The sequence below is a fragment of the Dryobates pubescens genome (genome assembly GCF_014839835.1).
Source record: "Dryobates pubescens isolate bDryPub1 chromosome Z unlocalized genomic scaffold, bDryPub1.pri SUPER_Z_unloc_1, whole genome shotgun sequence".
NCBI lineage: Eukaryota > Metazoa > Chordata > Aves > Piciformes > Picidae > Dryobates > Dryobates pubescens.
Genome location: NW_026530690.1, coordinates 380539 through 401403, shown reverse-complemented (window position 1 = coordinate 401403; position 20865 = coordinate 380539). Strand labels below are relative to the sequence as shown.

At 63.2% G+C, this 20865-nt stretch overlaps 1 protein-coding gene across 1 annotated transcript; it reads left to right on the top strand.

Moving 5' to 3' along the window:
* Positions 1-402: 402 nt before the first annotated feature.
* On the top strand, positions 403-14254 carry ONECUT2 (one cut homeobox 2). Its single transcript, XM_054179284.1, has 2 exons — positions 403-1618; positions 13361-14254. Exons 1-2 carry the CDS (start codon positions 517-519, stop codon positions 13645-13647), a joined length of 1389 nt encoding a protein of 462 aa, XP_054035259.1. The 5' UTR covers positions 403-516; the 3' UTR covers positions 13648-14254.
* The last annotated feature ends 6611 nt before the right edge of the window (positions 14255-20865 follow it).

The window sequence follows — 20865 nt, the reverse complement described above, 5'->3', positions numbered from 1 at the left end:
GTGGCACCGGAGGGGAGTGGAGGGGACCGAAGAGCCCGGGTGGGGTCACGGAGGCTGAGGCACCGGAAAGCACCGGGGATGGCGGGTCCCTGGCGGGTCCCCGGGGCGGTTGTGGCGGATGCCCGGCGCGGCGGCGTAGCCGAGAAGCCGCAGCCAGCCCCGCGCCGTTACAAAAGGCTGCGGCACCTTTAAGGCTCGGCCGCCGCCGCCGCCCCGCCCGTTGCCGCCCGCCATTGGCGCAGGCCCGGCCCGGGGCGGGCGGAGCGGGCGGGCAGCTCCCTCCCGCGGGCCGCAGACGGCGGCGGCGGCGGCGAGGCGCGGACATGGCGCGGGGCCGGCGCGGGCCCGGCTGAGCGGGCGCTGCCCGCGGGCCCGGCGGAGCGGCGGCATCGGGCGGCAGCATCACCCCCGGGGCCCGGCGCGGCCGCCGCCGCCATCCCCCTCCCCGCCCGCCCGCCCGGCCGCCCGATGAGCGACTGAGCTGCGGGGCGCTCCGCCCGTCCATGCCCCGCTGCCATGAACCCCGAGCTGGCGATGGAGCCGCTGGGCAGCCTGCACGGAGCGGCCGGCCATGAGCCGGAGCTGATGGGCAGCCCCAGCCCGCACCACGCCGGGCACGGCGGCGCCGGGCCGCTCCGGGTGCCCCCGCCGCCGCCGCCGCCGCACCAGGAGCTGCCCCCCGCCGCCGCCGCCCGGCCGGCCATGGTGCCCAGCATGGCCTCGCTGCTGGACGGCGCCGCCGAGTACCGGCCCGAGCTCTCCGTGCCGCTGCACCACGCCATCAGCGTGCCCTGCGAGTCCTCGCCGCCCGGCGTGGGCATCAGCGGCACCTACACCACCCTGACGCCGCTCCAGCCCCTGCCGCCCATCTCCACCGTCTCCGACAAGTTCCACCACCCGCACCACCACCCGCACGCCCACCCGCACCACCACCCGCACCACCACCACCACCAGCGCCTCTCGGGCAACGTCGGCGGCGGCTTCGCCCTGATGCGGGACGAGCGCGGGCTGCCGGCCGTCAACAACCTGTACGGCCCCTACAAGGAGATGCCGGCCGTGGGGCAGAGCCTCTCGCCGCTGGGCAACGGGCTGGGCCCGCTGCACGGCGCCCAGCAGGGCCTGCACGGCTACGGGCCGCCGGGCCACGACAAGATGCTGAGCCCCAACTTCGAGGCCCACGCGGCCATGCTGGCACGGGGGGAGCAGCACCTCTCCCGCGGGCTGGGCACCCCTCCGGCCATGCTGCCCGCGCTCAACGGGATGCCCCCGGGCCACCCGCCGCCGCCCCACGGGCCCCCGCTGCCCGCCGGCCGCGACCGGCCGCCTTCCTCCTCCTCTTCGTCGGGCTGCGGGCCGGCGGGGAGCGGCTCGGGGCAGCTGGAGGAGATCAACACCAAGGAGGTGGCGCAGCGCATCACGGCCGAGCTGAAGCGCTACAGCATCCCCCAGGCCATCTTCGCCCAGCGGGTGCTGTGCCGCTCCCAGGGCACCCTCTCGGACTTGCTGCGGAACCCCAAGCCCTGGAGCAAGCTCAAGTCCGGCCGGGAGACCTTCCGCAGGATGTGGAAGTGGCTGCAGGAGCCTGAGTTCCAGAGGATGTCGGCCCTACGCCTGGCAGGTAGGGGCGGGCAGGTGCCCAGCGGGCGGCGGGCAGGGCACCGACACACTCCGGGGAGCCGAGCGTGGCTCCGCAGGGCTCCCGCCCACCGCTACCGGGCCCGGCTCGGCGGCCTCCCCTTTCTGCCGGGCGCGGGGAAAAGGACCGGGAGCCGGCCTGTCCCCTTCCTCCCCCGGCTCCCGGGGCTCGGCCGGGCTCGGCGGGGCTCGGCGGAGCTGGAAGCTGGCGGAGGGCCGCTGCGAGGCCGCCTGCATCCCGCCGCCGGCGGGGCCGGGGCTGCTCTCCGGTACCGGGTGCTGAAAGGGCTCCGTGCGCTCACAGCGAGCATCCTTCAACCGCTGCCGGGCGCACCGGCACAGACCGAGCGCCGGCGGCGGGCGCGGACCGGGGCTGCGGGGCAGGCGGGGCCGGGTAGAGTGGCCGGGGGGGAGTCGGCATCCCCGCACGGCTCCGCGCACCCCGCACGGCTCCGCGCACCCCCGGGCCTGGCCGCATTGTCCGGCGGAGCGCGCGCGGGCGCCCTCTGGCGGGGGCGGAGGGCGTCGCAGCCCCCATTGTTCTGCGGGGGTCAGCGCGGGGCGGGCAGCGACCCCCAGCAGCGCCCCTACCCAGCTGGGGGCTTCGGGGAGAGGGGCAGCGACACCCCCACCCCGGCAGCGTTCGCGTCGCAGCGCAGCGGAGGAACCCGGGGCGGTTCCGGACAGCGCTGGGGGAGCCCGGGGGGGTGCAGGCTCTGGAAGACCCTGCGAAATCCCTTCCCACGGTGCGCGCACTCGGCGCGCAGCTCCGCGTTCAGCAGCGCTCGGTCCTACGGTCCCGCAGGGGACCGGGCCGGTCGCTCATCCCCTGCGGGGATCCGGTAACCGGGAGGGCTGGGACGCGACAGGCACACGCGTGACAGCGGCATGCCCCCCAGCTCCCTTTGGCACCCGGGGGCGGCCGTATCGCGACTGCTCCCGACCCTGCTGCGCTGCTGCGGAGCCTGGCGGGCACAAACGGGCTGCCCCGAGCCCCGCATCCTGCCTGCGGGCAGCGGGGGGGTCCCGGCGACTCCTCCCGGAGCCCCGCGGCTGTACCGCGTGGTTCTGCCGCGTTGGGAGTCCCGCACAGGGACGGGGCAGAGCTTTGCGGGGGGTTCCGGCGGGCCCTCGACTCTCCTTCACCTGAGCCAGGGGCACGAATGCGGTTTGGAGGGGAGGGGGATGGCTGCAGCCCCCCCAAGCCCGCCTTGTCCTGCGGGATTCCCTCTGCCGCGGCAGGCCTGTGCGGGACACGGTGGGATGTGGGATGTGGCAGAGCAGGAGGGCGAGGAGCCGTGATCTGCGGGTGTCCCTCTTTGACAGCCTGGAGATGCTGTGGATCTGACAGCCGCCGGCCTGGGGGCTCCAGGGGGCTCCTCCTGGGTTTTTATCAAGGTGAAGGAGACTTTGCAGGGCCACCGTGATCGCGCCGAGGGCTCTGCAGCCCCTTCCAGAGCCTGGCTTGGCCAGCACGGGAGCAGGAGGGCTTAGGGCAAGGGCTGCCGGTGCCTTTGGCTCTGGGGGTGACTCCAAACTGGCCCTGTCCTTCCCAACCCTCCCTGGTTATCCAGGAGCCCGGATTTTCATCCAGGTGATGATGGAGGAAAGGGTTTGCCTGCAGGAGGGACAGAATCCCAGCGTGGTGAGGGCTGGAAAGGACCTCTGGAGATCCTCCAGCCCAGCCCCGAGGTTGACCCAGAGCGGGCTGCATCCAGGCAGGTCTGGAATCCCTCCAGGGGAGGAGGAATGGTCTGGGTGGGTTATTTTTTTTCGCACGTGGTGATGTCGCCTCCTCAACCCAAACGTGTATCTGGAGAGGGAAATCAATGCAGATAATGTTGAGAAGATTAAAAGAGCATTAATGCTGGCAACAGCAGCATAAACGCCCGGGCCCGGCTCGCATTGATCTGGAACCTGAGACGCCTCCTTTCCAGTAATGCTGGTGGTGCTTTTCCTTCCCAGCACCACTCGGGCCTGGGGGTTCCCCGTGGAGACCCAGAGCCAGGGCAGAGTGGTGGCTGTGCTTCCAGGGGACGTGAAGCTGCCCCCAGGCTGGCCGGAGCCGGGAGGAGGCTTTTGGACAGAGGCTTCTCACGCCGAACGAAAGCCAGCTCCTGGCTCTGCATCCTCCCGGGCAACTGCTCCCCAAAAGCAGCTGGGGAGCCCCTCGGGGTGGCCCCAAGGCAGTGGCGGCTCTGAGCAGGAGCTTCCCCGGACCCCCCCACCCACGGGGGCAGTCCCTATATTTCTGCCGGGGTGAAAAATCTTTAGGCTCTATAGGAACGGGAAGAGATTGATCCGGGCAAGGAGCTCAGAGGGTCCCGGCAGAGCGCCGAGCCCCGGGGCCGTTCCTGCCCGGTAATGGCGGGAGCAAAGCGGTTCAGGCGGCTCCGTGCCGTGTTCTCTGCTAAGCCACCGGGCTCAGGCTGGTCCAGAGCTGCCGGCTGCAGTCCCCCGGGTGTGTTCCGAGGGTGCAGGTGTCCCCCCCGAGGTGCCGGTGAGCACGGCGTGGCTCGGCGGGGCCATCCCGGTCCCGCCGGTGTTCTCGGTGCTTTTCCTGGCCGGTCAGCAAATCGCTGCTTGTTTGCACTTCCCGCTCGCTGGATCACCTTATCGATGATTAAACATTTTTCTCCCCGAACCCCATCAATGATTCATTTCTGCAAAACGCTGACCTCGCCCTGCTTACAGCCCGGGGGGGAGCGGGCGGGCGGCTGGGCCAACCCCACTGCTTTCGGCCTGTGCTCGCCCCAGCTCCTGGGAGCTTCTCTCTCCCCCAGAGGGTCTCTATCCCTCTGAGGGTCTCTCTCTATTCCCACGAAGGTCTCCGTCTCCCCACCTCCGGGGAGTCCCGCCGTGACCGCTGCCTGCCCTGGGTGAGGGTCTCGCCATGCAGCGAGGGTCGCGGAGCTTCTGTGCTCTCGGGAGCAGGCCGGCTTCGGGCTTCTGTTCCCCGGGGAAGGGCGGGAAGGGCCCCGGGAGCGGCGGCGGCGGCGACCCCGTCAGCACCAGGGACAGAGGCGCCGGCAGCGCCGCGGGGAGAGGAGGGCGATGGAGGGGAGAGGAGGGCGATGGAGGGGATGGGCGGGGAGGAAGGCGAGCAGGAGAGGGATGGAGGGCACCAGGAGAGCGGAGAGGACACGGCAAAGGGGGGCAGAGGTGAGCAGCAGAGGGGCGAGAGCCTGATGCCGGCGGGGGCTGATGGACCGCACTGGGGGCACGGTGAGGGGCAAAGGTTGGTGACACGGCAGCCCACCAATAGGCAACCGATTCCACCTCGCTCCTCAGCCTCCCATTGCAGCTGTCCGTCTGTCTGTCCTCTGCCTGGCCGTGCCCTTCCTAATGCTGTGCCCTTTTTGAGGCCGCTTGGTGTCTGCAGCTGCGGCTAAAAATGAAGGGATAATAACAGCGGCATCCAGTGTGGTGTCTATATATAAAACAGGCTCCTTAGCGCGAAACTAAATATACAGGCAGAGAGAGATCCTCTGAGAGGTGCTTAGCAGCTTGAGATATTAGCGCTCTCCTCAGCTATAGATCCGCGGTTGCACATTCCACGTGGCACACCGTGCTGCTGCCGGAGAGGTTCTGCTGCTCAGGCAGCAGCCTGCGGAGAGAAGCTCCTGCCCTGTCTTCTCCTTCCCTTTCAGCCCTGCAACCTGAATGCCCTGCTGGGGAAGCAAAGGTTTGTCTCAGTTCCTTGATGGGTTGGTAAAGAGCACTCTGAGCGCTTCTGTAGGTCGCCAGCTTTTCCTCCCCTCTCCTCCTGTTAAGGAGCAATTAGTCAATCAACGGGAGCTGCTCAGCCGGAGCTTTTCCAGCCTCTCCTCTGCTTTCTAATCAGATTGTTCTCAGCATCTCCTTTCTCCCTAGCAGCTCTCGGCTGTCACCCTGAAATGTCCCAAACTCCAACTCTCCAGCTGCCAGGGTCTGTTCGTGGTGAGGAGCACATCCCTGCCACAAGGCTTCTTTCCCAGGAGCCGATGCTGTGTCTTCCCTCACTCGTTTTGGGGCTGTTTGAACGCAGAAGGTGCCCCCCTCCCCCTCTTGCCCACCCGTCTCCCTCCTCCCTTGGATTATTCACAGAATCTTGGCCTGGACCTCCCTGCCAGGCAGCAGCTGCAGGTGGCTTTGTCATCCCTCTGCGAGGTGACAGACTCCCTGCCGGCAGCCCGGGAGGGAGCGGCAGACTCCTCGCCTCAGAGGAGTTCCCCCTCGGCTACCTTCCGAGCGGAGCAGGGCCTGGAGGGGAAGCAGAGGGCCGAGAGACACCTCCCGTGCTGCCAGCCTGCCCCATCCTTCAGGCCTCTCCAGTGCTGGGCATTTCTCAGGCTACCTGAGCAATCTCTGGCAGGGCTTTGCAGGTACCACGCAGCCAAACCCCTAATGGTTGGCCTTAATCTCCCTTTTTGTCTCTTAAATCCTTTGCTTCTCATCTCATCGCCGCTAGACAGGGCAAGGGAAAAATGCCTCCCTTGCTCCTGGCAGCAATCTGTTTGTATTTAAGGCTCCTGTCTTGTCTCCAGAGAGAGCCTCCTCATACTTTTTGGAGAGGAATATGCAGAGGGAGCATTATGGATGATGCCTCTCTTTTGCCGAGGCACGAGGTTCTGGCTCCAGCCCCATCCATCCTGCAGGAGAGGCTCTGATTTATGGAGCCTTGGGCGCTTTGGTGTCTTCTCTCTCTCTGTTCCTGTGCAGGCAGAAATCAGGCAGAACAGCCTGGTCTCAGAGAGGCTCAGTGACAGCAGCCAGCTGGCTGATGGCAGCAGCAGCGCACGCAGAAAGGAGAAGGCAGCGTTTGGGGCTTGTTGGGGGGGCTCAGCTCTAAACCCACAGCACTCCACTCAAAAAAGGAGGCGGGGGGGGGCTGAAGGCACTGGCAACTGCTGCACAAAGGAATGAGCAGGCAAGCGAGAGAGGCTGGCAGCTGCCCAGGACACAAATTGTCTGCCAGACCAAAATATCTCTCAGTAAGCAGGGAACATATTTATGAGGAGTGCTGATTTTCCAGCAGCTCTCAGCTCGCCCTAATGGGCAGCAGGGGGGGAGGGGGGGCCGGCCCGGCTTTGGCAAGGGGGAGGAAGAGCAGGGGGAAGTCTTAAGCCTTCCTCGGGGAGCTGCCCGTGCACCTCCTCCCTTCTCCTTCCCCTCCCTGCCTCTCGTGCTCGGTGCTGTGCCGGGTGAGGACGCCGCTGCTCTTCCTCCAGCTGTGCCCCCCGGCAGCCCCCGGTGCGGCCCAGGTGGCCGCTCCCGGAGCTGCCGTTCCTCTGTCCTCCCGGCACCTCTGGTTGTCCCTCCGTGCTGCTGGGACCCTTGCCTGCAAGCCGCCGTGCTGGTGCTGGGGGGGAGGACAGGACGGGACCCTGCTGAAGTTACACAGAGTCACAGAACGTTAGGGGCTGGAAGGGACCTCCAAAGCTCCTCCAGTCCAAGCCCCCTGCCAGAGCAGGGTCACCTAGAGCAGGTCACACAGGAACGCAGGCAGGCAGGTCTTGAATATCTCCAGAGAGGGAGACTCCACAGCCCCCCTGGGCAGCCTGCTCCAGGGCTCTGCCACCCCCACAGGGAAAAGATTCTTCCTCCTGTTTCCATGGCACTTCCTCTGCCTCAGCTTCCACCACTGCCCCTGGTGCTGGCATTGGGCATCCCTGAGCCCCTGGCAGGAGGGGGATGGAAACCTGATGGCATGGCAAGGAGCTGCCTTGCCCCCAGCCCTGCCCTGGTGTCCAGCTGCAGTGCCAGCAGAGCTTGAGGAGCCAGGAGGGCAGCCCAGGCCTGACTTACCCAGATGAAAGTCAGCAGAGTTTGGCTCCTGCCCTCCTCAGGGCTCCCTGTCAGCAGCAGCCCTTCCCAGGAAATGGCCATTTCCTGCCTTCTCCCCGGAGGCAGAATTCCTGGCAGCAGCTGGCTCCGGAGGCACACAGCAAGGACTCAGCAGCTCCTCGCAGGAGGGCCCAGGGGACCGCGCTCAGCGCTCTGCAAGTGTGAGGTGCTGGGAGGGAGCTGCGGCCTGGCAGCGGGGGGGGGGCAGTGCCACGGCTGTGGGGAAGCTGCTGGGTGCCAGGGGCAGAAAGCAAGGGCAGGCAGTTCGGATTGCAGCCCACTCAGGGCTGCCAGGCTCCTGGGCAGGGCCTGCTCTGCCCCCCTCAGCCTTACAGCCCAGCCTCTTCCTGCAGAAGCTGCCTGCAGGGCTGGCACTGGGGGGCTTGTGCTGGGGCATCACTGTGCTGGGGCATCACTGCAGCTGCTGCCACAGCACTGGCTGAGGGCAGGGTTTGGTGCCAGCTCTGCCCAGGGGAATTTAAGTCCTGGGAGCAGAGAAGTGGAAACTGTTTGGGGATTCAAAAGGGAGAGGCTCCAGAAGAAGAGGCAAATGAATCCCGTGGTGAAGGGCTGCCACATGCAGCCTGCAGGCTCCAGCTGTGCCTGGGCAGCCTCACTGCTGCTGCTGGGGGTGCCAGGGTGGGGGCTGCAGGCACTGCCCATCGAAGCTGGGAAGGCAGTTGCTGGCAGCTGGACCAGCAGGAGCCTGCTTTGGCACCTGGAGGAGGCTGGTGCAGCTCCCCCCCGGGGGATGTCTGTCTGTCTGTCTCTGCAGCCCCACCGCTGCATGGGGGCTGGTGACAGCCTTTGGGGGGCAGGAAGGTCTCCCAAGGGCCTGCCCTGCAACAAGGCTGCAACAGGAGCTGCGTGGTGACCCCAGCGGCCTCCCCCGGACCTGAGAGTTCCCCAACCACCCCGGGACAGCAGCTCTGCTCCTTTGGCAGCTGCCAGGGGAGGGGAAGGGGAGGCTGGGGGCTGGGCGCCAGGGGCTGCTCCTCGCCTCGGCCACAGGAGAGGCCCTGGGGGCCCGCAGGGCAGGGCTGGCTTGGGCGGGCGGTTGGAGCTCGGCGAGCAGGAGGAGGCTGCAGCTGCGCAGGCTGCCGCTGCCTCTCGCCCTGGAGTGCAATAAATTGGCCCTCGCCCATCCATTATTTATTGCTGGGTATTAATGATGGGAGTATATCACAGAGGTACTTAGAGGCCCCTGTCAGCGAGCCTGCACGCAGAGTGGGGAGCAGCGCGGCGCGGGGGGGGCACAGCCCCTGCCCCCCGCAATTTACTGCCCCAGCGCAGCCTTACAGGAGATGGGACACGAACGGCCTGAGACCTGCTGCCTGCCAGGGAGAAATGAGGCAGAGCCGAGGCCCCAGACCCCTTCAGCGTCTCTCCTCGAGGAGCTGGAGAGTGCCGGAGCTGGGGCCGGCAAAGCTGGGGCCGGCAAAGCTGGGGCCGGCAAAGCTGGGGCCGGCAAAGCTGGGGCCGGCAAAGCTGGGGCCGGCAAAGCTGGGCCCTCCGTGCCAGGAGTTAAAGGAGCAGAGCCAGGCTGAGCCCCGGCAGGGAAACCTGCTCCTGGCAGCACCCAGCCAGGCCCTGTGCCTGCCTCGGAGAGCACTGTGGGAGCCCCTGCATCTCCCGGCAGGAATCGTGGCGCAGGGAAGGTCTCGCTGGTCCGCAGGGGTTGGGTTGGGGTCTCCTCTAGTGACAGGAGGTCTGCTCTGGGGGGACACGTCCCTTTACAGCCATAGAACCCTCGAACTGCTGAGGCTGCAAGGGACCTATGAGATCAGTAAGCCCAGCCTGGAGCTCACACACACACACCCCCTCTCCCACTGCTAGGCAGCCACCAAGCCACGTCCCTGGGCACCACGTCCCTGGGCACCACGTCCCTGGGCACCACGTCCCTGGGCACCACGTCCCTGGGCACCACGTCCACGCAGCCTCTAAACACCTCCAGGCAGGGTCCCTGGGCAGGCTGCCCCGGTGCCCGAGCAGCCTTGCCGGGTAGGAATCGTTCCTGATGTCCAAGCTGCCCCTGCCCTGGCACAGCTGGCGGCCGGCTCCTGCCCCGTGCTTGCCCAGTGCCTGGCACGCAGGGGCCCGCAGCTGGCAGCGGCAGGGCCGGGCCGGCAGGCGAGGAGGCGATGATTTGCATCTCCCCTCGTTACATAACGATCCTGTACACAGCGGAGTACTTAACCTAATTTGTATCGATCCGAGGGGCTGCCATTCGCGCATACTTAATTCCGAGAGGTAATCAAATGGATTGGCCAAGCCTCCTCCGGAGGAGCTGGCAGCGGCGCCGCCGAGCCCCGCGGCTGCTTCGGCCTTGGGAGCCCTTCCCACGGCCGCTTCCTTGCCCCGGGCGTCCCTGGCACGGTCGGATCGCCTCCCACATCGAATTGAGGGGAGGTCTGGAGGTCCATCAGACACCTAAGTGGGTTTGGTGGGCTCTGTTCCACGCCCTGCTGGCACCGCGGGGCCGGAGAAGGGCAAGGAAGCTGGGGAGGGGGGTGGAGAGCGGGGATGGGGAGGAGCAGATGAGGCAGACGTTCAGCTTGGAGAAGAGGAGGCTGAGGAGAGAGCTTTTGGATCTCTACAGCTCCCTGCAAGGACGTTGGAGCCAGGTGGGGTTGGTCTCTACTCCTAAGGACAAGCGATAGGACAAAAAGGAAGCAGCCTCAGGTTGCACCAGGGGAGCTGGAAGCGAGGAACAACCTCTTCCCCAGGACTGTCAAGGCCTGGCCCAGGCTGCCCGGGGCAGTGGTGGTGTCCCCTGCCCTGGAGGGGTTTCAAAGCTGGGGAGCTGAGGTTTGGTGGTGCCCTGGCAGTGCTGGGTTAAGGGTTGGACTTGAAGATCTTAAAGGTCTCTGCCAACCAAAATGATGTCTATGAGTCTGTGATTCTGTGCTCAGTACCCACGGGTGATGGAGAGGAGCCTGTGGCCTGCCTGGCTCCTCCTGCCCTCAGCTTCTTTGGCCCAAACTCCCCTTTGCCAGGAGAGCTGGTGATTAGCTGAGAGCTTGAGACGCTGCAGGGAAGCAAATGTGGAGGGGGGCAAGACAAAGGGAGGCTTTGTGCAGCGGGAATGGGCCAGGGAGTGTGGCCCTGAGAAACAGCAGGCTGCTAGGGAGTGCTGCAGGGCCTCTGCTCACCCAATGGGCAGGAAAGCAGCAGATACCTGAGCAGGGAGCTGCGTTGGCATCAGGTCCGTGCTGGGGTTCTGTGTGCATGAGGAGCTGCTGGCTCTGTGTGTGTCCTTCCTAGCACAGAAAACCACAGGAGATGTTCATGAATGCTCCCAGCCTCCAAAGGAACCTGGTGTCAAGACTGGGAAGGGGATGGGAGGGGTCTGCAGGTCCCTCGGTGCCTGTCTCTACTCTTGGTGGGCTCCAGGCTTGGTTGGCAAAGCCCCGGGATGCCGCTAGGTGATTCCAGGCTCCACAGCTCTGGGGCTGGCTGGGTTCTGATGGGGAAGGAGATGGCAAAGAGGTGCTGCTGGTGCAGATCAGGAGACAGATGAGCTGCCAGCAGAAATGTGCAGGAACTGGGCTTCAGCTGAAGGTGAGTGAAGCTCTCCCAGAACCCAGAGCTGAGGTGCAGAGCTAAAAGCAGAGCCACCACTGAGCAGCACACACTGGCCCCCGGCTCTCCCAGGCAGGCTGGGCTCCTGGCTCTCCCAGAGCAGTGTGATGTGGCTCTGCCCACGGGAGCTGCGGTGGAAGCTGCTAGGTGTGGGCAGAGGAGGGCACGTTGCCCTTTTCTCTTGTTCTTTCTCTTCTGCCATCCAGCAGGGCCCCGGTGCCTGCCTGCCTCTGCTCCCCCTGCCTCCAGGAGCCAAATATTTCAGCACTGGCTTAACCTGAGGCTTGCAAAGCTGCTAATCAAAAATCGATGGAGTGCTTTGCATATGTAGAGCTGAGCAGCTGTTATCTGCCCGGAGAGGAGCCTCGTTAGCAGGGGAAGTGCTGAGGGGCTGGGCTGCTGCCCCTTGCCTCCTGTCCCCACCTCCTGCACTCACCCTGGGGCTTTGCTTTTCCTTCTGAGCAATCTTTCATCCCCCGTGGAAGCAACAGTTTTAAACATCCCCTTGGCTCTGGGTGCAGGAGCTAAAGCCAACCTGTCCTTCCCTGGGCCCATCCTACTGCTCCCAGCACCCTTCAGACCAGTGGGTTCCACTTGGAGGGAGGCAGTGCTGGGCCTGTCCCTGAGCTCCTTCTGACCTGCTGCCGTGCAAAGGTAATCACAGAATGCCAGCTTGGAAGGGACCCCAAGGATCATCATTTCTGGGTGGTGGCAGCCTGCAATGAGCCAGCCCAGCACCCTGTCAGGCTGAGAGGATCAGATCAGTCTCCTTGCCCAGCTGTGTCTCTCTCCCTGCCCAGCTGTGCCTCTCTCCCTGCCCAGTTGTGCCTCCCTCTCCTTGCCCACTTGTGTGTCTCTCTTCTTGCCATCTGGCCATTTCCTTCTCCAGAGCAGTCCCAGCACCAGCTGCAGCCCTCAGTCAGGTTGCTCTGGGGCTCATGATGGCCACTTCCCTGCCCTCCACTGCAGCTTTCCTGGAAGAGAGCTTTGACTGCCCCCCACCCACCCTGCTGCTCTGCCACGCCGAGGAGCAGCCTCTGCCTGCGCGCTGCCTTCGCCAGAGCAAACTGCAGGGCTGCAGGAAGGTATTTACTGAATGCATTGCAGAGCACAGGCCTCTGCATTATTGATGACAGGCTCCCAATAACTGGAAGAGGCCATCTCTGGACATAAATTAGTGATGTTGGGAGCAGGAGGCTCTGCTGCTGGCCCGGAACCCAGCAGAACTGCAGCACGGGCGCTCGCCGCGGCCCCGGGCACCGCCGCAGAGGTTCCACACAAGGGCCCCGAGGCTGCCTCTGCACCTCGGGCAGGCAGGGAGCTGTCAGCTGTGCAGTGTGCTCGAGGTGCAGAGAACCCAGGCTCTTCCCAAGGGATGATGCCTTTGGAGCCCTGAGCCCAGCTGCTGGCACACTGTGAGGAGCTCATGCAGGAGGATCCCTGCTGCCAGCCTGCTCCTTGGAGTCCCAGCTGCAGCCCTGGGGTATCTGGGATGGTCCCACCCTGACCTTCACAAGGGTTGGAAGAGGCCTCTGGAGATCATCCAAAGCAGGACCACCAGGGCAGGTGACACAGGAGCACATCCAGACTGTGCTCCCAGAGGCAGCTCTGCTGCAGCTGCTGGCATTTAGCAGCTGAGAATGGGTGCAGGAGAGGGCTCAGAAAGAGCCACTCCACCCAAGGCCTCCGGAGCTCTGGAGAAATGTTAGCCCCTGCCCCAGCCTGAGCCACCCAGGCTCCTTGTGGTGCCATGCTCAGCTCAGACCTGGCTGTTGGGGAGGTTGATGGAGTTGTGGTGGAGAAGAAGTTGAGAAGTTGGTGCTGGAGAAGAGGAATGAGGGCAGCAGAGCAGCCTGGCCTGGGTCAGGCAGGGCAAAGCTGGGAGGGCATCCTCCCGTCCACGGGCTTTTGCCCATCCCTCTGTGTCCACACCACCAGCACCTCTCCATCCTGTGAGCATCTCCTGGGAGAGGATCTGCTGGTGTGGGTGCTAGGAGCATCCCTCCTGCCTGGGGGTGGGGGAAATGGGTGCAGAAGGGTTGGGGGTGAGACTCTGGGTGCAGAAGGGCAGGGGGTTGGAGCTGGAGGGTCTTGAAGGTCCCTTCCAGCCCGAACCATTTACTGCTTCTCTGCATCTTTGGGGCGTGGGAGCACCGGCGGGGACCCCCCGGGACCCTCCGGGAGCGTGCTGGGGCGGTGCTGGCTCGGGGGCGGCAGTGTCGCTGCGGGTCCCGCCGGAGGGTGGGGGCTAAGGAGCAGGCGGTGGGCACAGGCGCCCCCCGCTAACCGTGGTCTCCCTGTGGCCGCCCCTCCGCAGCCTGCAAGCGCAAGGAGCAGGAGCCCAGCAAGGAGCGCAGCGGCTCGCAGAAGAAGTCCCGCCTGGTGTTCACCGACCTGCAGCGCCGCACGCTCTTCGCCATCTTCAAGGAGAACAAGAGGCCCTCCAAGGAGATGCAGATCACCATCTCCCAGCAGCTGGGGCTGGAGCTCACCACCGTCAGCAACTTCTTCATGAACGCCCGGCGCCGCAGCCTGGAGAAGTGGCAGGACGACCTCAGCTCGGGGGGCTCCTCCTCGGCCCCCAGCACCTGCACCAAGGCGTGAGGGGCAGGGCACGGCGGCGGCCAGAGCGGCACGGCGGCGGCGGAGCCCTTCGCCGGTGACCTAAAGCACAAACCCTCCTGGAAACCACCCCCCCAGCCCGGCTCCGCCGGACACCTTCCCACGGCTTCTCCTCCACGATCCCACGCTCAGGACAGGTCTGACACGGAGGGGCCCTTCCTGAGCCCCAAAGAGCCCCTGAGGTGCCACGCCGAGCCCGGGTAGCCTGCCTGTGCCCAGCGTCCCCCGCCGGCAGGGCGCCGGTGCCGGCCACGCCGCCCTGCACCGAGGCTGGCACGGCCGCGGCGCAGCACAAGGTCTGCCCCCGAAGAAGCCCAGAAGCTGTTTTCGCAAACTCAGGCGCGGTTTTGTTAGGCAAAACCCCAACCCCGACCCAACCCCGAGGGGAAAGTTCAGGTTTTTTGTTTCCTTCTCTGCAGCTGAGTTTCGGCAGCGAGCGGCTGGGTGCTGGGCCAGAGGCACACAGTGCCCGGAGCTCAAAGCATGAAGCACAACGCAGCAGCCCCAGCAGCTCCGAGCGCACAGGCACAGCCTGCAGCTTGGCACCGGCTCCGCCTTGGCACCGACCGCAGGGGCACCCCCGGGAGGAGCAAACACCACCTGCGGAAGGCTCTTGATACCTCTCGTTTGGTTACCGGGAGTCAGGTCTCCTCCACAACCTCCTTCCCCAAACCTTTTGAGCGTTTTTGTTCATTTTTGGGGTGCTGTCAAGCCGGAGAAAGCCCAAGGCCAAGCCCGCCGAATGCCACCGCCCGGTGGAGGTGTGCCCATACGACCTCAGCGTGCCACCCAGCCCCAGCGCACCCCCCAGTCCCTTGAAGCCCGCCAGCTGCCCGGGCTGGTGGGAACACAGCACACCAAAGAGCCAGGATTCCTGCAAGCCAAAGATGTCTCGAACCTGCCCTCCCCTCCCCGTCACCGCCGGAGGGGCGGCTGCGTGGCCGCGGGGGACCCCCACGAGCTCCGGGCCCTCCTCTCTCCGCCTGGACACCACTCGCCGTGTCCGGCCCCCGCCGAGGGCTCCCTCCCGGGGCGGTCCTCTGGAGACCCTTGAGACTTTTTTTTTATGTACTCCTTGATCGAAACCAAAGAAACGTTTTCTGCACCTACTTCTGCAACGAACTGCTCGGCCGCGGGGCGCCCCGGGGGGAGCCAACACACCGCGCTCGGGCGCAGCTCCCCGCAGGGCTTTTGGGAAGCAGACCTCAAAGAAAGGGTTGAGGAGAAGGAAAACCAAGCGAAGCCAGGCAGGTCGCTGCTTCATTTCGCCACCTCAGTCCTCCTCCAGTCGAAGATTGTCTTTAATTTGTGCCTATGCAGTTTTCTTTCCAAGAACAAGGAACAGAGCAACCAAAACCTCAGCAGCTACAATACCAAAGATGAAGATTCTCACTACTTGTGTTCGGTTTGTTGTCTCCTCTGGCACGACCTTGACCTCCCCACAGGTAACCTCTTCAGTTTCTTCGTGCAACCAAAGAGGGGGGGTGGGGGGTGGGGTGCTGTGTCTGTCCCCCTCGGGCTCCCCGCCCGACTCGAGTGCGAGGGGCTGGGAGGCTGTGCCGGTTGGGCTCCTCCCTGCAGAGCCACCCAGGGATACCCTGGGTTGCTGGGCAGAGCTGGGCTCCTGGCTGGCTGGAGCCACCTGCTGTACGTGGCTGTACGTGTTGAGCCGCCTCCAGCCTTCCTCCTCCTCCTCCTCCCCAGGGATACATCCTGCGGGCTGCAGGGCTGGCTTGGTGTCACTGTCAGCGCTGAGCACCACCACAGCCTGGCTGGCTGGGAGCAGGCCCCCACCTGAACCAGGGCTGGCAGTTCCCTGGGTCATGGGGACACGTGAGACCTGTCACAGAGGGTGATCAAAGTCACCATGCTCCAAGTCAGACCTGCCTCCAAAGTGACCCTCGGGGCTGGAGCAGGCTGGCTCCCCTTCGCTCCATCTCCACCCTCAGGCCAGGGGCTTCTGGCTTTGCTGCCCAGGCATTTCCCAGTGCCTGCACCTGCAGGAGGCCTGGGCAGGAAGGGCTGCAGGGCAGCAAAGCCCAGGAGCCTCCCACCTGGGCTGGCAGCACAGCTCTACAAATCAAAGCAGCCTGCAGCAAGGCTTCCCAGACAGCCCAGGCACGACCTGGGCAGGATCCAGAGAAGCCTCAGAGCAAGGCACAACACAAAGCTGCCAAAGAGTGGTTCAGGTGTGGGCTGATGAGCAGCAGCTCCTCTGAGTGCAGCGGTTGTGAGCTCAGAGCAAGGCCCGGCTGAGCTGGTGTGGTCGTGCTGAAGCTTCATCTCCATTCCCATCCGGGAGGGGCCACCCAAAGCCACCTCTCCAGGTGCATTCTGAGGGTGGCACTGCCCTCAGGGCAAATGTCTCCTCTGAATGTGCCTCAGGAGGTGCTGGTGTCCCGCGCGTTCCCCAGGCTCCATCCCATGGTGCTGCAGGAGATGCCAGGCCACCAGAGGAAGCCCCAGGCGAGCTTCCTCCCCTCACTGCAGCCACAGGGCAGAGAAGTCTCTCCTTTTGGAGGAGGAACAAGTCCTAGGCACTCTCTGGGGCATGTGCCAGGTAGCTGGTGGCCACCACAGAGATGGGCACCTGGGGTACCTCACACCCATGACCTCCTTGTACCACCAGCCTCAGCGGCAGAAGAGAACTTGCCCTGGGCTTCTCCTGAGGCCTGTGAGGGCACAGCTGGGGTCCTTACCTCTGTGCAGAGCTGCCCCCAGGACCCTAAACCAGAGTCACTTCAGTGAGCCCCTGGGGAGGGTGGGTGGCTGTGCTGAGCACACAGCTGAGGCTTCTCTGCACTGGGGCCTGCACAGGTGGCAGTGCCCATGGTCATGCCCTCAGCATTCACATTCCTCTGGCCACCCCTGCATCATCTCCAGCCCTGTGTGCCACCTGCCTGTCCCTGCCAGCTCCTGGGCAGGAGCTCTGGGAGGAGGAGTGTCCCACGGGGGGCTGTCTGTGGGGCCAGGTGTGAGCTGGATCCTGCCCACGCTGGAAGGCCTGGAGATGCCACCTCTGGGTGCCAGGTGTTGGCGAGCCTGCAGAGCCGTGAGATGGAACTTGGCCCTTCTGCCTACCCCGACCCAATGAGCGGAGTGCACGGAGGGCACCTCCTGTGCCAGGCGCTGGGGCCAGCCCGGCGGGCACAGCCCAGGCGAATCCAGCTCTCCAGAGCCTTGGAACTGCTTCCTCAGCCAGGGAGGAACAAAGAATGTGCTTTGCTGACTTCGGTTCAATAGCTTTACTCTGGATCTCTCTTACCTGAAGCTGAAGCCAAAGACTTGAGAAGGACTAAACCAGCAAGCCCTGCCCGGAGGGAGCAGGGATCTCCTCCTCTCCCCAGGCCCTGGCAGAGTGTGCCAGCTCTGCCCAGGCCCCAGGGCTCCTCTTGCTTGTCCCAGTGCCCGAGGGTTTGAAGGCATGGGGAAACTTTCTACCTGGCCTCCTTTCTAGTTGGTAAGGGGAATGTTTAGTGTCTGAGGGGTTTTGTTTCAGAGAGGCAAAGCTGAAACTGGTTTGATTTTTGCCCAGCCACACGTGGGGGCTGACCCAAGACCTTACCTATGGCTAATGGGATTTATTTAACTTAGTCTTAGAGCAGGGCCCCAAATCTCTGCCCAGCCTGAGCCCCACTGAGCCGGAAGCCACAGTGGGAGCTGTGCCTGCAGGCAGCCTGAGGGCCAGGCTCCAGTGTTAGCTGTTTGTAACTATTTATTTCAGGCCTGGTGGTCTGGGCTTCGTTTGGCTTATTTGTTCCCTTCCGGAGATCCCAAGCCTGTGCTGGGAAACCACACTTGAAAGCTGGGATTGCTTCAGAGAGCAGCCAGCTCCTGCTCCAGGCAGCAGGAAAACCAGCCAGGGGTCTCCTTCCCCTGCCCTCTTTTAATTCATTTTAATTGTCTAAATTATTTGAGTTAACCTCTTCCCAGCTGATTCGGGAGGGGAAAGCCTGACTTATTTATTTAACTTATTCAGCAGCATCTGAGGACACCCTGGGATAGCTGGGGGTCAATTATTTATGATTATTATTTATTGTTGTTATGCTGGTAAATGAAAAGGTCATTTCTTGCATCGGGGATGGCCTCTGGAGCTGCAGCTGATCTTCTGCACGGACGAGAGGGCGAGCGTGGAGGACAAGCGGTGGATGCTCAGCCCTCAACCTCTGCATCTGGGATGCTCTGCCTGAGCTTGGTGGCTTCTTGAAAACCTAAGCTGGGGAAAACAAAGCAAAGCAAAGCAAAGCAAAGCAAAGCAAAACAAACCAAAGCAAAACCAAACCAAACCAAACCAAACCAAACCAAACCAAACCAAACCCAAACCAAAACAAAACTAAACAGAACCAAAACCAAACCAAAACTAAACCAAAACTAAACAGAACCAAAACCAAACCAAAACTAAACCAAAGTAAAACTAAACCAAACCAAAACTAAACCAAACCAAACCAAACCAAACCGAAACTAACAAAAAATACCAAAATGCCAAGCAAAAACAAAAAAAAAGAAAAAGAGAGGGGAACCCTTAAACTAGCTGCTTCCAAGAATGAACTTCTGTGTGTGTAAAAACCAAACCAAACCAAACCAAAAGAAAGAGAAGGGGGGGAAGAAAGAAAGAAAAATAACAAAAAAAAAAAAAAAGGGAAAAAAAGAGGAAAAATGAAAAAAAAAGGCAAAAAAGGCAAAAAAAGGCAAAAAGCAAGCAAGAGAAACCCTTTGTCTCGGTAGTGAGAACCAAAGAGGCTACCTCACTGACTGTTTCCATTTGTAACGTTTCTCGTGGTGATGATACCAAAGATACCAAAGATTCCTTTCTCCGCGCGGTCCGCAGCCTGCCTGTGCTCCCCTCCCCTTCCCGCTGCGCTCTCCCCACGCTCCCCTCGCAGCCCCACAACCGCTTCCCGGGGAAGATGCCCGGCCCGGGGACACCCTTGGCCGTGTTTCCCTGGTGCCTTCCTGCCGGCGCTGGGAAGGCTGAAAGCATCTCACGCCCCCCAGCCCCGATGCCAGCGGACGGAGCGGTTGTGTCGGCCTGGTGCTGAATCCGGGCGTCGGCCAGCGGCTCCCTGGGGACAGGGATCGGCAGAAGCCCTGCGGTGGCGCTTGTGGCCGGGCGGCAGGACTCAGCGGCAGGAGCCGTGGCTCCCAAGCCGTCCCACCAGGAGGCTGAAGGCAGGGGGCTGCTCCTCGATTTGGCCACCCGGGCACCAGGAGCGTGCCCTGCGCTGCGGGGCACGGCAGGAGCCGAGGCTGCTCCCTCCGTGGGGGTGTTGTTTGCAATTAGTTTGCCCACGAAAACCAATTAATTCTGCCTCTCAAGTCAGCAATGAGGAGCGGCCACATTAAGCCCCATTAAGGATCATGTTCCTAAGTGATTACTCCCAAGCTGGTTGGGTGCTCCAGGGGAATTAGCGGTGCCCTTTGGCACTGGTTTCTCCGAGCCTGTTTTGCCCTGGCTTGTGAGCCAGCCGCACTGCTGGGCGCTGCTGCCTGCTCCCTCCGCTCTGCACCTTCCCACAGCCCTGCCCAGCCCCAGGGCCAGCCCCCAGGGCCTGCCCGCAGCAGAGCCTGCTGTGTGGTTCCCACACCGAGCAGGTGAGCACAGGCTGGGAGGTGGCTTCAAAAAAGAACAAAAAGCTCCTCCGGACCCAGGTAGGCTAAAGGCTGAGCTTAGAAGCTGCTTTCTAAGCCTCTGGGTACAAACACCCCGGGTTAGTTAGTGCCAGCTGAGGCAGCTCAGCCCAGCTCAGCATCTGCTGGGCTGGTGAGACCCTGTGTTGGTGCAGGGCCCAAGGGGCCACCTCCCCAGGTGGGAAGGGGGCCACAAGCTACAGCAGAGGCTTGATCCTGTCCCCAGCAGAGCCGCCTGAGCAACGCCTTTGGGCGTGCCCGCAGTGCCCACAGCAGCTCCGCACCAACGCTCCGCTGGCTGAAGCGCTGCCCCCTGCTCCCGGCTGGCTTCCAGCCGTGCTGGAGGAGGCATGGCGCGGGGAGGTGCTGCTCGTCTCTCTGTCTCCCTTCCACGAAAAGCTATAATGATTCTCAGGATGCCTTCTGGGCGCGGAGGAGCCCACCCGCCCCCGTGCTGGGCGACCCCTCCCCGCCGTGCCCTGGGGGGCAGCCGGACACAGAACCGCCCCCCGGAGCTGGCAGGGTCCTCTGCAGCAGTCGCCGTCCTCACCTGCCTCCTGCTTCACTTGCGCCGTGGGACACGACCACGGGACGAGTGCCTTGCTTGAACCAAAGCAACGACTTTGCCAGTCCAGACCTCGCTGTGCTTTTTTATTCTTCCTGTGAATACCTCAGCTTCAACCGGGCCGCCGAGACGGCCCTGGGGGGCTTCTTGTACTGTGCTGCTCGGCCGTGCAGCCTGCAAAGGACTGAACTCCTAACAATACCAAAGGCTCCTCTCCTCCTCCTCCTTCTCTTCCTCCTCCTCCTCCTCCTCTTCCTCTGTCTCTTCCTCCTTCTTCTTCTTACTCTCTTCCTCCTCTTTCCTTTTCTTCTTCTCCTTCTCCTCCTCTGCCTCCTGCTCCTTCATTTCTCCTCCTGCTCCTTGATTTCTCCTTGTATTCCTCCTCCTTCTCCTTTTCCTTTTCCTCTCCTCCTGTCTCCTTCTCCTGCTCCTCTTTCTCCCCGTCCTTCTCCATTTTTCCTTCTCCCTCTCCTGTTTCCTTCTCTTCCTCCTGTTTCCTTCTTTTCTTCTCCTCCTGTCTCCTTCCCCTTCCCATCTCCTCCTGCTTTTCTCTTTCTCTTCTCCCTGTCTCCTCCTGTGTCTTTCTCCCTCTCCTCCTGTCTCCTTTTCTTCTTCTTCTCTTCCTGCTCCTTTGTTCCATCTTCTCTTTCTCCCGCTCTTCTCTAACTTCTCCTTTCTCCTTTCTCCTTTGATTTACCTTCTCCTCTTTATCTCCCCCTGCCGTCCTGCCCTCTCCCCTGGTTCCAAAGCTTTACCACCGCTGCGGGCACGCTGGCAGCGCAGACCGTGCACCCCTCCCCGAGTTTCTCAGATATACCTCATAGAGAGTAGTTGTTTAGAGTAATGTTACCCTAGGCTATGTAAGAAACGGCTCCCTGGCTCCTGTTGCTGACTGTGACTCCAACCAGAAGCAGCTCTGCGGGGCTGCGGTTGTGCTTTCGTACCAGCTGGACACGGTGCGCTCGCGTCGCTCCTTCCTCCCCTGGGGCTTTGCTTTCTGTGCTGTG

Coding starts and splice junctions, on each gene's coding strand:
- ONECUT2 (XM_054179284.1), top strand. CDS start 517: ATGAACCCCGAGCTGGCGATGGAGCCGCTGGGCAGCCTGCACGGAGCG. Junction 1,619..13,360: donor GTCGGCCCTACGCCTGGCAG/GTAGGGGCGGGC, acceptor GCCCCTCCGCAG/CCTGCAAGCGCAAGGAGCAG.